The sequence below is a fragment of the Amblyraja radiata genome, chromosome 5 (assembly GCF_010909765.2).
Source record: "Amblyraja radiata isolate CabotCenter1 chromosome 5, sAmbRad1.1.pri, whole genome shotgun sequence".
NCBI lineage: Eukaryota > Metazoa > Chordata > Chondrichthyes > Rajiformes > Rajidae > Amblyraja > Amblyraja radiata.
In genome coordinates this window covers 5,957,926-5,972,377 of record NC_045960.1, presented here as the reverse complement: position 1 = coordinate 5,972,377, position 14,452 = coordinate 5,957,926, and the positions used below count along the sequence as shown (strand labels likewise).

The following is a 14,452-nucleotide window of genomic DNA, read 5'->3' as shown; positions in this document are numbered from 1 at the left end:
TACTCCTACTCTTTGCTTCCTGTTTGCCAGCCAGTTCTCTATCCACATCAATACTGTGTGCTTTAAGTTTGTAAACTAATCTCTTATGTGGGACCTTGTCGAAAGCCTTCTGGAAGTCCAGATACACCACATCCACTGGTTCTCCCCTATCCACGCTACTAGTTACATCCTCGAAAAATTCTATAAGATTCGTCAGACATGATTTACCTTTTGTAAATCCATGCTGACTTTGTCCAATGATTTCACCACTTTCCAAATGTGCTGCTATCCCATCTTTAATAACTGACTCTAGCAGTTTCCCCACTACCGATGTTAGACTAACTGGTCTGTAATTCCCCGTTTTCTCTCTCCCTCCCTTCTTAAAAAGTGGGGTTACGTTTGCTACCCGCCAATCCTCAGGAACTACTCCAGAATCTAAAGAGTTTTGAAAGATTATTACTAATGCATCCACTATTTCTGGAGCTACTTCCTTAAGTACTCTGGGATGCAGCCTATCTGGCCCTGGGGATTTATCGGCCTTTAATCCATTTAATGTACCCAACACCACTTCCCGGCTAACCTGGATTTCACTCAATTCCTCCAACTCCTTTGAACCGCGGTCCCCTGCTATTTCCGGCAGATTATTTATGTCTTCCTTAGTGAAGACGGAACCAAAGTAGTTATTCAATTGGTCCGCCATATCCTTGTTCCCCATGATCAACTCACCTGTTTCTGACTGCAAGGGACCTACATTTGTTTTAACTAATCTCTTTCTTTTCACATATCTATAAAAACTTTTGCAGTCAGTTTTTATGTTCCCTGCCAGTTTTCTTTCATAATCTATTTTTCCTTTCCTAATTAAGCCCTTTGTCCTCCTCTGCTGGTCTCTGAATTTCTCCCAGTCCTCCGGTATGCTGCTTTTTCTGGCTAATTTGTACGCATCATCCTTCGCTTTGATACTATCCCTGATTTCCCTTGTTATCCACGGATGCACTACCTTCCCTGATTTATTCTTTTGCCAAACTGGGATGAACAATATTTGTAGTTCATCCATGCAGTCTTTAAATGTCTTCCATTGCATATCCACCGTCAACCCTTTTAGAATTAATTGCCAGTCAATCTTGGCCAATTCACGTCTCATACCCTCAAAGTTACCTTTCTTTAAGTTCAGAACCATTGTTTCTGAATTAACAATGTCACTCTCCATCCTAATGAAGAACTCAACCATATTATGGTCACTCTTGCCCAAGGGGGCACGTACAACAAGACTGCTAACTAACCCTTCCTCATTACTCAATACCCAGTCTAAAATAGCCTGCTCTCTTGTTGGTTCCTCTACATGTTGATTTAGATAACTATCCCGCATACATTCCAAAAAATTCTCTTCCTCAGCACCCCTGCCAATTTGATTCACCCAATCTATATGTAGATTGAAGTCACCCATTATAACGGTTTTGCCTTTGTCGCACGCATTTCTAATTTCCTGTTTGATACCATCTCCAACTTCACTACTACTGTTAGGTGGCCTGTACACAACACCCACCAGCGTTTTCTGCCCCTTAGTGTTTCGCAGCTCTACCCATACCGATTCCACATCCTGCAAACTAATGTCCTTCCTTTCCATTGCGTTAATCTCCTCTCTAATCAGCAACGCTACCCCACCTCCTTTTCCTTTCTCTCTATCCCTCCTGAATATTGAATATCCCTGGATGTTCAGCTCCCAGCCTTGGTCACCCTGGAGCCATGTCTCCGTGATCCCAACTATATCATAGTCATTAATAGCTATCTGCACATTCAACTCATCCACCTTATTACGAATGCTCCTTGCATTGAGACACAAAGCCTTCAGGCTTGTTTTTACAACACCCCTTATACAATTTTGTTGAAAAGTGGCCCTTTTTGATTTTTGCCCTGGATTTTCCGGCCTGCCACTTTTACCCTCATTTTACACCCCTCTGTCTCTACGCTCACACATTTAAGAAACCCTTTCCCTTTAACTCCATCCTCCACTATCCCATTCGACACCCCACCCCCCTTATTCAGTTTAAAACCACCCGTGTAGCAGTGGCAAACCTGCCTGCCAGAATGCTGGTCCCACACCTGTTAAGATGCAATCCGTCCCTTTTGTACAGTTCCCCCTTACCCCAAAACAGATCCCAGTGATCTAAGAATCTAAATCCCTGCCCCGTGCACCAGTTCCTCAGCCACACGTTCAGGTCCCGTATCTCCCTGTTCCTGCTCGCGCCAGCACGAGGAACTGGAAGCAAACAGGAGATAACAACCCTGGAGGTCCTGCTTTTCAGCATTTTTCCGAGCTCTCTAAAGTCACGCTGCAGAATATTCATCCCCTTCTTTCCGACATCGTTTGTGCCGACATGCACTACCACTTCCGGATGTTCACCTTCGCCCTTGAGGATTTTCTGCACTCTGTCCGTGACATCCTGGATCCTGGCACCAGGAAGGCAGCACACCATCCTCGCATCCCGTCTGTTGCCACAGAAACCCTTGTCCGTACCTCTCACAATGGAGTCTCCCACTACAATGGCGTTGCCTGCCTTAGGTTTTTTGGTTTTGGCTCAACAGCCCTATTCGCATCGCAAGCCAGTCCGCCGCCCAGTGTAAACACCTCTTCTGTCCCGACAGCTTCTAAGTGGGTGAACCTGTTCACAAGAGGTACAACACCCGGGGACGTTGGCATTCCATGCTTCCCTCCCGTTCTCACTGTCTCCCACCTTCTCTCTTCCAGTACCTTAGGTGTAACAATCGTACTGTAGGACTTGTCGAGGAACGACTCCGTTTCTCGGACGAACCGGAGGTCATCCACTTGCTTCTCCAGTTCCCCAACACGGCCCTTCAGGAGCTCTACCTGGATGCACTTCTCGCATTTGTAGCAGCCAGAGGCACCGGCGGTGTCCTTGACCTCCCACATACTGCAAGCATCGCACTGAATCAGCTTGCCTGACATTTCCTTCTTTCGTCTCCTCTCCGAAGACTCTCGAGCCAAAGACTCACAGGGCACTTCCCTCACAAGGCCGCTCACTCACTGCCGCTCGCTAAGAGCAGTCTTGCTTAAATTGACGGATAAATTGCCTGATTTACCAATTTACAAACTAAATTCCTCAGTTTTCAACTGTTTTCCCAGCACTGAAACTGTTTTCACTTCTCTCCTCCCACTTGGGCTAGAGCCAATCAGTCGTATCTCTTGCTTAACTCCTGCTGCTGTTGTTGCTCCCAAAGCTACAGCAGTTCTGAGTCAAGTCTGCCTGTCCATGACCTGTACTTTAACTGTTTTCACTTCTCTCCTCCCACTTGGGCTAGAGCCAATCAGTCGTATCTCTTGCTAAACTCCTGCTGCTGTTGTTGCTCCCAAAGCTACAACAGTACAAATTACCCCCTTTGTTCTACCCCCCACATGACGGTCCTCCCACGCCGGCTCTTCCATTGTCCATTTTCATATTAGTATTGTTCAGCTTATAGATTAGAGATACAGTGCGGAAACTGGCCATTCAGTCTCGACCCGAAACGTTACCCATTCCTTCTATCCAGAGATGCTGCCTGTCCCACTGAGTTACTCCAGCATTTTGTGTCTACCTTCGGCCCACCAAGACCACGCCTACCAGTGGTCCCCGCACACTAACACTATCCTACACGCACTAGGGACAATTTACAATTTTTACCGAAGTCAATTAACCTACAAACCTGCACGTCTTTGGAGTGTGGGAGGAAACCGGAGCATATAACAATATAACCATATAACAATTACAGCACGGAAACAGGCCATCTCGGCCCTACAAGTCCGCGCCGAACAATTTTTTTCCCTTAGTCCCACCTGCCTGCACTCATACCATAACCCTCCATTCCCTTCTCATCCATATGCCTATCCAATTTATTCTTAAATGATACCAACGAACCTGCCGCCACCACTTCCCCTGGAAGCTCATTCCACACCGCTACCACTCTCTGAGTAAAGAAGTTCCCCCTCATGTTACCCCTAAACTTCTGTCCCTTAATTCTGAAGTCATGTCCTCTTGTTTGAATCTTCCCTATTCTCAAAGGGAAAAGCTTGATCACATCAACTCTGTCTATCCCTCTCATCATTTTAAAGACCTCTATCAAGTCCCCCCTTAACCTTCTGCGCTCCAGAGAATAAAGACCTAACTTATTCAACCTTTCTCTGTAACTTAGTTGTTGAAACCCAGGCAACATTCTAGTAAATCTCCTCTGTACTCTCTCTATTTTGTTGACATCCTTCCTATAATTGGGCGACCAAAATTGTACACCATACTCCAGATTTGGTCTCACCAATGCCTTGTACAATTTTAACATTACATCCCAGCTTCTATACTCAATACTTCTATAGCACCCGGAGAAAACCCATGCGGTCACGAGGGGAACGCACAAACTCCCTACATAATGGGGTTATTAAATTATTGAATGTTTTTGTTCAAATATGTTATCTAAGAATATTTTGCTTGCAGGTTGTTAAGCTACTGCCAGTAAGAATTGAATTCTTCTGTTGTCAATACATGGGATAGTGAAACACTCTTGAGATGTGACGTTGGCCGAGGGGCCTGTTCCCATACTACTTTCCCAAGCCCCAAATGTCGGCCTCATCAGTGACCCTGTACGTTGTGGGAATGGGAGGAGTGGGGAAAAATAGACTTCACGACAGTTCAATGCTACGGGAAAAAACTGTGATGGGCTCTGTCTTAGCGCTATGGATGGTTGTATCTTGTTTTGATATTGTGTTGAATGCAAGTGCTGGATGTGACCCAGTCTGCGGAGGTTAACCATTGACTAAGCCAACAGCGGTAGTTGTTATTACCAGACAAAGGGCCTGTGTGAATAGCTCGTTCCGCCAAGGTCTACTGCATCTCCCGGCTGCCAACCATTTGAACTCACATTCCCACACTGACCTTTCTGTCCTGGGCCTCCTCCATTGCCAGAGTGAGGTCACACGCTCAGTTTAGTTTAGTTTAGAGATACAGCGTGGAAACAGGTCCTACGGCCCACCGAGTCTGCATCGACCACCAGTATATTTGTTCTATCCTGGACTCTGGAGACAATTTTACAGAAGCCAATTAATCTACAAACCTGTACGTCTTTGGAGTGTGGGAGCACCGGAGCACTGGGAGAAAACCCACGCAGGTCACGGGGAGAACGTACAAACTCCGTACAGACAGCACCCGTAGTCAGGATGAAACCAGGATCTTTTGCGCTGTAAGGCAGCAACTCTACCGCTGAGCCTATGTGCTGCCCTAGACTGGAGGAACATCACCACAAATTCCGCTTGGGTAGCTTGCAACCTAACGATGGTGTGAACATCGAATTCTCCAATTTTGGGTAACTACAAAACTCCCTCTCTCTCTCTCTCTCTCTCTCCACCCAAACCTCAGCCCTAAAACCCCTGTCCCACTGTACGAGCTAATTCAAGAGTTCTCCCGAGTTTGCCCTGAATCGAACTCGGAGATTTACGGTAATGGCCGCTCGTCGGTACTCGGGGCTCTCGTGGACATTTTTCAACATGTTTCCCGAGTACCTGCCGCTAGCGTAACGAGCCGCTAAGAGACGTCCCGGGCTCCCGCTGCGTTCATTCTCCGTGCCACAAGTTTGATTTTATTTTAAACTCGGGAGAGCTCTTGGAATGAACTCGTATCGTGGGACAGGGCCATTACTCTCCCCACCTGAACTCACACCTATTACAGCCCACCTCCCCCCCCCCTTCCACCTACGTTCATTCTTCTAGCTTCACAATTCATGACTCGTTTGTCTCACAACTTCTCTGTTTTTCCGTCTATGGCCTTTGTCTAACCAGCAACCTATCAACCTCCCTGCCCCCCCCCCCCCCCCCCCCACCTGTATCCACCCACCAGGCTTTGTCCTTCCCCTCCTCTCTCCCAACTTGTTTTCTGCCCCTCCCCCTCCCGTAATTAGTCAGATGTATATGATACGATATAACTTTATTTATCCCAAGAGGGAAATTGATTAATTTGAGGAAGGACATCCTTGTGATTGAGGCAGTGCAGCGTAGGTTCACAAGATTGATCCCTGGGATGGCGGGACTGTCATATGAGGAAAGATTGAAAAGACTAGGCTTGTATTCACTGGAGTTTAGAAGGATGAAGGGGTTCTGATAGAAACATATAAAATTATAAAAGGACTGGACAAGCTAGATGCAGGAAAAATGTTCCCAATGTTGGGCGAGTCCAGAACCAGGGGCCACAGTCTTAGAATAAAGGGGAGACCATTTAAAACTTTAAGAGGTGAGAAAAAACTTTTTCACCCAGAGAGTTGTGAATTTGTGGAATTCCCTGCCACAGAGGGCAGTGGAGGCCAAGTCACTGGATGGATTTAACAGAGAGTTAGATAGAGCTCTAGGGCTAGTGGAATCAAGGGATATGGGGAGAAGGCAGGCACGGGTTATTGATTGGGGATGATCAGCCGTGATCGCAATGAATGGCTGTGTTGGCTCGAAGGGCCGAATGGCCTCCTCCTGCACCTATTTTCTATGTTTCTATGATCTGCCAATAGTCATAAAACGCAACAAAATGCATGAAACATGAAATTAAAGTGAATAGTGGAAAGCTGCATCTTGGTGGAACCAGCCTGTTGCTGAAGGTGCTCCTCAGGTTGACCAGTGAGGTCATGGAGGGGGTGAGCTGTATTGTACAGGATGCTCCACAGTTTGAGGAGCGTCCTCCCCTCCAAGATTATCTCCAGTCATGGGCGGAAATCGCTTTTAAAACATGTGGGGGACACAATGAGGCCTAACATCTAGGACAGGGTTCGGCAACCTACAGCCCACGGCCCGGATCCAGCCCGTAACCCAAAATCATCCGGCCCGCAGGCGTATTTTTTTTCAATTAGTTTTCGCAACCTGGGCGCTACAGCCAGTCCTGGGGCAGGCAGGCATCCTGGGACTGTCTGTAGTGCCCAGGTCACAAAACATGGGGGGGGAATTGTCCCCCACCTCTCAAAACACGGCGGACAGTCCCCGACCCCCCCAGGATTTCCGGACACCAGTGAATCCAACTCCAACCTCAGGACGGAGCCAGCCTTCTCAAAGATCACAGCCGGCTCTGTCCCTTCAACTACAATGCAGTTTTGTGTGTGTTGTGCATTGTAGTATTGTTTGCACAATTAGTCTGATGAAGGGTCCAGACCCGAAACGTCACCTATCCATATCCTCCAGAGATGTTGCCTGGCCCGCTGAGTTACTCCAGCACTTTGTGTCTGTCGTTCTCATAGATAAGAGGTGGGCTTGGCATCATGTTCGGCATGGACATTGTGGGCCGAAGGGCCTGTTCTTGTGCTGCTGCACTGTTCCAACATCCTTGCAAAACGGGAAGAGGAGATAAAGTGTGGAATAGTGTTGTAGTCAGTTTTACTCTCACTCGTCCGATATTTTCCATTGGGATTTCTCCAGAATCCGTGCAGTAGACTGTCGGAGTGTGGGATTTGTTTGGAATATTATTCGGGCAAGTGACCATCTGTGTATGCAGCAATAGTAAACGTGTAGGAAGGAACTGCAGCTGCTGGTTTACACCGAAGGTTGACAGAAAATGCTGGAGTAACTCAGCGAGACAGGCAGCATCTATATAACCATATAACCATATAACAATTACAGCACAGAAACAGGCCATCTCGGCCCATCTAGTCCGTGCCAAACACTTACTCTCACCTAGTCCCATCTACCTGCACTCAGACCATAACCCTCCATTCCTTTCCCGTCCATATACCTATCCAATTTATTTTTAAATGATAAAATCGAACCTGCCTCCACCACTTCCACTGGAAGCTCATTCCACACAGCTACCACTCTCTGAGTAAAGAAGTTCCCCCTTATGTTACCCCTAAACTTTTGGCCCTTAATTTTCAAATCGTGTCTTCTTGTTTGAATCTTCCCTACTCTCAATGGAAAAAGCTTATCCACGTCAACTCTGTCTATCCCTCTCATCATTTTAAAGACCTCTATCAAGTCCCACCTTAACCTTCTGCTCTCCAAAGAATAAAGACCTATCTTGTTCAACCTTTCTCTGGAACTTAGGTGCTGAAAACCAGGCAACATTCTAGTAAATTTCCTCCTATTTTGTTGACAACTTTCCTAGCTCAGCGAGACAGGCAGCGTCTCTGGAGAGAAGGAATGGGAGACGTTTCGGGTCGAGCTGAGGAAGGGTCTGGAGCCAAAACGTCACCCATTCCTTCTCTCCAGAGCCGCTGCCTGTCCTGCTGAGTTACTCCGGCTATTTGTGTCTGCTTTCAGCAATGGTAAATCCCCGGAACAGAGAAGAACAAAGACTGCTGTGTCTGTTGTCAGGTACACACACTGTTAACGACCGACCGGCCTGCCGGCAGGCCTGCAGTAATGATGTGATGTGTTGGTCCTATTCAGACATAATCCCTGCCACATTCTGACTGCCAACTAGTATTCATGGTTGCTAGGCAGCGCTGTTTGTTCTTCACCTGCTCCTATTTACTTTGCCTTGACTGAATGGCTTGGCTGCATTTTATACGAGCTCTTGCCCCGAGACGCCAGGCCAGTTTCGTGTGGCAGGATATCTAAGCGTGGCGCTCAGCCGCTGGACTCCCCCCGCTCCGTGGCCTCGATTGGAAAGGGGAGCCGAGAGGGAGTGAAGTTTGCAAAAGGAGAGAAAAAGCCCCAGGACAAATGCTGGTGGAGCGGCCATCTGCAGAGGTCAGTGAGCTCGGTGTTTCATGGTGGAGAACTGCAGATGCTGCCTGCAACCCAGAGACAAACGCAAAAGTGCTGGAGGAACTCAGCGGGTCAGGCAGCATCTGTGAAGGGGAATAGACAGGTGTCGTTTTGGGTTACATAGAAACATAGAAAATAGGTGCAGGAGGAGGCCATTCGGCCCTTCGAGCCAGCACCGCCATTCATAGTGATCATGGCTGATTGTCCCCAATCAATAACCCGTGCCTGCCTTCTCCCCATATCCCTTCTCTCCACTAGCCCCTAGAGCTCTATCTAACTCTCTTAAATCCATCCAGTGACTTGGCCTCCACTGCCCTCTGTGGTAGGGAATTCCATAAATTCACAACTCTCTGGGCGAAAAAGTTTTTTCTCACCTCAGTCTTAAATGACCTCCCCTTTATTCTAAGACTGTGGCCCCTGGTTCTGGACTCGCCCAACATTGGGAACATTTTTCCTGCATCTAGCTTGTCCAGTCCTTTTATAATTTTATATGTTTTTATCAGATGCCCCTTCATCCTTCTAAACTCCAGTGAATACAAGCCTAGTCTTTTGGGTTGAGACCTTCCTTAAGGTTGAAGTCTGAAGAAGGGCCCCAACCTGCAAGGCCACCTGATCATTCTCTCCACAGACACTGGCTGACCTGCTGAGTTCCTCCAGTGTTATGTATTTGTAGTTGTATAATGTATTATTTGTATTATGCTCACTTCAGTCGTTGGATCTCTTGATTTAGTGTACGTTCATAACTTCTAGAAGAATTAGGCCATTCGGCCCATCAAGTCTACTCCGCAATTCAATCATGGCTGATCTATCTCTCCCTCCTAACCCTATTCCCCTGCCTTCTCCCCATAACCCCCGACACCCGTGTCGATCTCTGCTTTAATAACATCCATTGACTTGGCGTCCCCAGCCGTCTGTGGCAATGAATTCCACAGGTTAACCGCCCTCTGACTAAAGAAATTCCTCCTCAAGTTCAAGTTCAAGATCAAGTTCGCATTTACCAATTAAGGCACAGTGAAGTTTGAGTTACCATACAGTCATACGAAGTAAAACACAAAGATACACACAGCACATAAAATAAAATTTAACATAAACATCCACCAGAGTGGAATCCACATTCCTCACTGTGATGGAAGTCGATAAAGTTCAGTCATCTTCCTCCTTTGTTCACCCGTGGTCGGGGCCTTTGAACGGGGCCGTTGCCGACGGTCCGATGTCCAAGCCCTCTTGTCGGGATGATGGAAACTCCGGCGTTGGGATGGATCGGAACACTCCGCGACATGGAGCTCCCGAGTCGGCCGCTTCTTACCGGAGACCGTGGGCTTCACGGTGTTGAAGTCCACAGGCCCCGCGGTCGGAGCTCCAACACTGGCGATCCTTGTTCTTTAGGGAACGGGGGTTCCCCTCTCCCATCATATATGAGGCCCTCACTCATGTCTCCTCGGTACCCCCGCAGCTCCGCCCTTGCTCCCCCTCCCCCTAGTCACAACAGAGACAGAGTCCCCCTAGTCCTTACCTTCCACACCATCAGCCATCGTATACAACACATAATCCTCCAACGTTTCCGCCACCTCCAACGGGATCCCACCACTAGCCACATTTTACCATCGCCACCCCTTTCCACCTTCCGCAGAGACCGTTCCCTCCGCAACTCCCTTGTTAACCCATCCCTTCCCACCCAAACCACCCCCTCCCCAGGTACCTTCCCCTGCAACCGCAGAAGATGCAACACCTGTCGCTATACCTCCTCCCTCAACTCTGTCCAGGGACCACGACAGTCCTTTCAGGTGAGGCAGAGGTTCACTTGCACCTCCTCCAACCTCATCTACTGTATCCGTTGTTCAAGATGTGGACTCTTATACATCGTCGAGACCAAACGTAGACTGGGCGATCGTTTCGCGGAACACCTTCACTCAGCCCGCGTGAACCTACCTGATCTCCCGGTTGCCAAACACTTTAATTCTCCTTCCCATTCCCACACTGACCTTTCTGTCCTCGGTCTCCTCCATTGTCAGAGTGAGGCTAAATGCAAATTGGAGGAACAGCATCTCATATTTCGCTTGGGCAGCTTACAGCCCAGTGGTATGAATATTGATTTCTCTCACTTCAGGTAGCCCCGGCATTCCCTCTCTCTCTATCCCTCCCCCACCCAAGTCGCACCAGCTTCACCGTCGTCCTGTTGAGACATTGTCTGTACTCATTCTCATCTAGCCCACAGCATGTTTCCTTTATCACCTTTACTTTTTTGCATATCTTTCATTAATTTGTTCCATATCTCTTGATATCATCGTCTATATCTCTCGTTTCCCTTTCCCCTGATTCTGTCTGAAGAAGGGTCTCGACCCGAAACGTCACCTATTCCTTCTCTCCAGAGATGCTGCCTGTCCCGCTGAGTTACTCCAGCTTTTTGTGTCTATCTTCAGGATAAACCAGCATCTGCAGTTCATAGAAACATAGAAACATAAAAAATAGGTGCAGGAGTAGGCCATTCGGCCCTTCGAGCCTGCACCGCCATTCAATATGATCATGGCTGATCATCCAACTCAGTATCCTGTACCTCCATACCCCCTGATCCCTTTAGCCACAAGGGCTACATCTAACTCCCTCTTAAATATAGCCAATGAACTGGTCTCAAGTACCTTCTGTGGCAGAGAGTTCCAGAGATTCACCACTCTCTGTGTGAAAAACGTTTTTCTCATCTCAGTCCTAAAAGATTTCCCCTTTACCCTTAAGTTCCTTCCTTAACTAAGAACCACTTGGGGCGGGAAGGTGTAGCAGCAGCAGAGTTGCTGCCATCCAGCACCAAGGACCCAGGACTATGGATGCTGTCTGTGTGGAGTTTGCACGTTCTCCCCATGACCACAGGCATTTTCTCCGGGTGCTCCGGTTTCCTCCCACACTCCAAAGAACTACAAGCTTGTAGGTGTTTTGGCTTGGTAAAATTGTAAATTGTCCCTGGTGTGTAGGACAGTGTACGAGGTGATCGCTGGTCGGCACGGTGGGCCAAATGGCTTGTTTCCGGTTGACCGCTGAAGAGCACATTCCAGGCTCAGACTCTAATCCATTCTGCAGGAGGTCCACATTCCATTACAGAACACATCCTTGGTTACATTTAAGTTTTATGAGCCACACTGTAAGTGGATATGGGGAATGCATTTAAAGCTCTTAACTTGATCAAAGCTCTTAGCTGGTCTACATCTTCCTCTGTCAGCTCAGTTGCACAGATTAACACAGATTATATTTCAGTCTAGTTTATTGTCACGTGTACCCGGGGTACAGTGAAAAGGTTTTTGTTGCCTGCTATCCAGTCAGCAGAAAGACAATACATGATTACAATAATAATAATAATGTCTTTATTTATATAGCACATTTTTAGTCAACTTGCATTGACCCCAAAGTGCTTCACATAATTACATCCACACACACAGGCAAAGGTGGGTGAAGTGTCTTGCCCAAGGACACACACAGGCAAAGGTGGGTGAAGTGTCTTGCCCAAGGACACAACGACAGTATGCACTCCAAGCGGGATTCGAACCAGCTACCTTCCGGTTGCCAGCCGAACACTTAGCCCATTGTGCCATCTGTCGTCCTTTACCCTTAAGTTCCTTAATCAATCAAGCCGTCCATTGTATACTGATCGTTTAGTGCAAGATAAAGCTCAATAAAGTCTGATTAAAGATAGTTTAAGGGTCTCCAATGAGGTAGATGGTAGGTCAGGACCACTCTCTGGTTGTGGTAGGATGGTTCAGTTGCCTGATAACAGCTGGGAAGAAACTGTCCCTGAATCTGGAGGTGTGCGTTTTCACACTTCTGTACGTCTTGCCCAATGGGAGCGGGGAGAAGAGGGAGTGGCCAGGGTGCGACTCGGCCTTGATGATGCTGCTGGCCTTGCCGAGGCAGCGTGAGGTGTAGATGGAGTCAATAGAAGGGAGGTTGGTTTGTGTGATGGTCTGGGCTGCGTCCACAATTCTCTGCAATTTCCTGCGGTCTTGGATGGAGCTGATCCCAAAACAAGTTGTGATGCATCTCGATAAATCTACGGCGCCTCTGTAGAAGTTGGTGAGAGCTGTTGAGGACATGCCGAACTTCCTAAGCCTAAGGAAGTTGAGGCGTCGGTGTGCTTTCATGATCATTGCTTCGAAGTGGCTGGTCCAGGATGTTGCTGGTGATAATTATACCTAAGAACTTAAAGCTAGCAACCATCTCTACTTTGGTACCATCAATGTATACTTGGGTATGTGTGATGCTTCTACCAGATTATATTGCATTGGGATAAACCACCTGAGAAATATCTTTTTTCCAAGTCAACAATTTAGATGTGCGTCAACGAAAATTTCCTTTTGGCAATTTTTTTCTTTAGTCAAGTCAAGTTTTATCCGTCACTTGCACATAAAGTGTAGTCAAATGAATCTTTAGCTACCCTGGGTTAAAATACAAATGGAACCGCAGGCATCTAGTGACGTTAACCAACACCATTCAAGAGTCAAGTGTGTTTGATTGTCAGATGTACCAGCAATTACATTCTTACTTGCAGCAGCATAACTGGTCTGTAAACACCAAACTCAACAGAAAATAGACATTAGACAATAGGTGCAGGAGTAGGCCATTCGGCCCTTCGAGCCATTCAATGTGATCATGGCTGATCATCCACAATCATCCACTATTATCTGAATGGTGGCCGATTAGGAAAAGGGGAGATGCAACGAGACCTGGGTGTCATGGTACACCAGTCATTGAAGGTAGGCATGCAGGTGCAGCAGGCAGTGAAGAAAGCGAATGGTATGTTAGCATTCATAGCAAAAGGATTTGAGTATAAGAGCAAGGAGGTTCTACTGCAGTTGTACAGGGTCTTGGTGAGACCAACCTAGAGTATTGCGTACAGTTTTGGTCTCCTAATCTGAGGAAAGACATTCTTGCCATAGAGGGAGCACAGAGAAGGTTCACCAGACTGATTCCTGGGATGGCAGGACTTTCATACGATAGACTCGGCTTGTACTCGCTAGAATTTAGAAAATTGAGGGGGGATCTTATAGAAACGTACAAAATTCTTAAGGGGTTGGACAGGCTAGATGCAGGAAGATTGTTCCCGATGTTGGGGAAGTCCAGAACAAGGGGTCACAGTTTAAGGATAAGGGGGAAGTATTTTAGGACCGAGATGAGAAAATCATTTTTTACACAGAGAGTGGTGAATCTGTGGAATTCTCTGCCACAGAAGGTAGTTGAGGCCAGTTCATTGGCTATATTTAAGAGTTAGATGTGGCCCTTGTGGCTAAAGGGATCAGGGGGTATGGAGAGAAGGCAGGTACAGGATACTGAGTTGGATGATCAGCCATGATCATATTAAATGGCGGTGCAGGCTCGAAGGGCCGAATGGCCTACTCCTGCACCTATTTTCTATGTGTCTATCAGTACCCCGTTGCTGTGATAAAACATACAAAAAAAAGTTCAATCATTTGCAAAAAAAAACAATATTAGTGCAAAAAGAAAACAGATGCCCGAAATCCCTAGTTGCAACCAAGACAGTTTAGTTGGTGTTTGTGGTGTTTAATAGCCTGATGGCTGTAGGGAAGAAGCTGTTCCTGAACCTGGACGTTACAGTTTTCAGGCTCCTGTACCTTCTTCCCGATGGCAGTGGTGAAATGAGAGTGTGGTCAGAATGGTGTGGGTCTCTGACGATGCTGGCTGCTTTTCTGAGGCAGCGACTCCTGTAGATCCCTTTGATGATGGGGAGGTCAGAGCCGGTGATGGACCGGGCAGTGGTCA

At 47.3% G+C, this 14,452-nt stretch overlaps 1 protein-coding gene across 1 annotated transcript in view; it reads left to right on the top strand.

Moving 5' to 3' along the window:
- Nucleotides 1–8,544: 8,544 nt before the first annotated feature.
- Nucleotides 8,545–14,452, top strand: part of togaram2 (TOG array regulator of axonemal microtubules 2) — an 81,883-nt gene continuing 75,975 nt past the window's right edge. Inside the window, exon 1 of the mRNA XM_033020478.1 lies at nucleotides 8,545–8,674. Within this exon, the coding sequence (XP_032876369.1) occupies nucleotides 8,648–8,674 (27 nt within the window). The 5' untranslated portion in view covers nucleotides 8,545–8,647. The remainder of the gene's footprint in view (nucleotides 8,675–14,452) is intronic.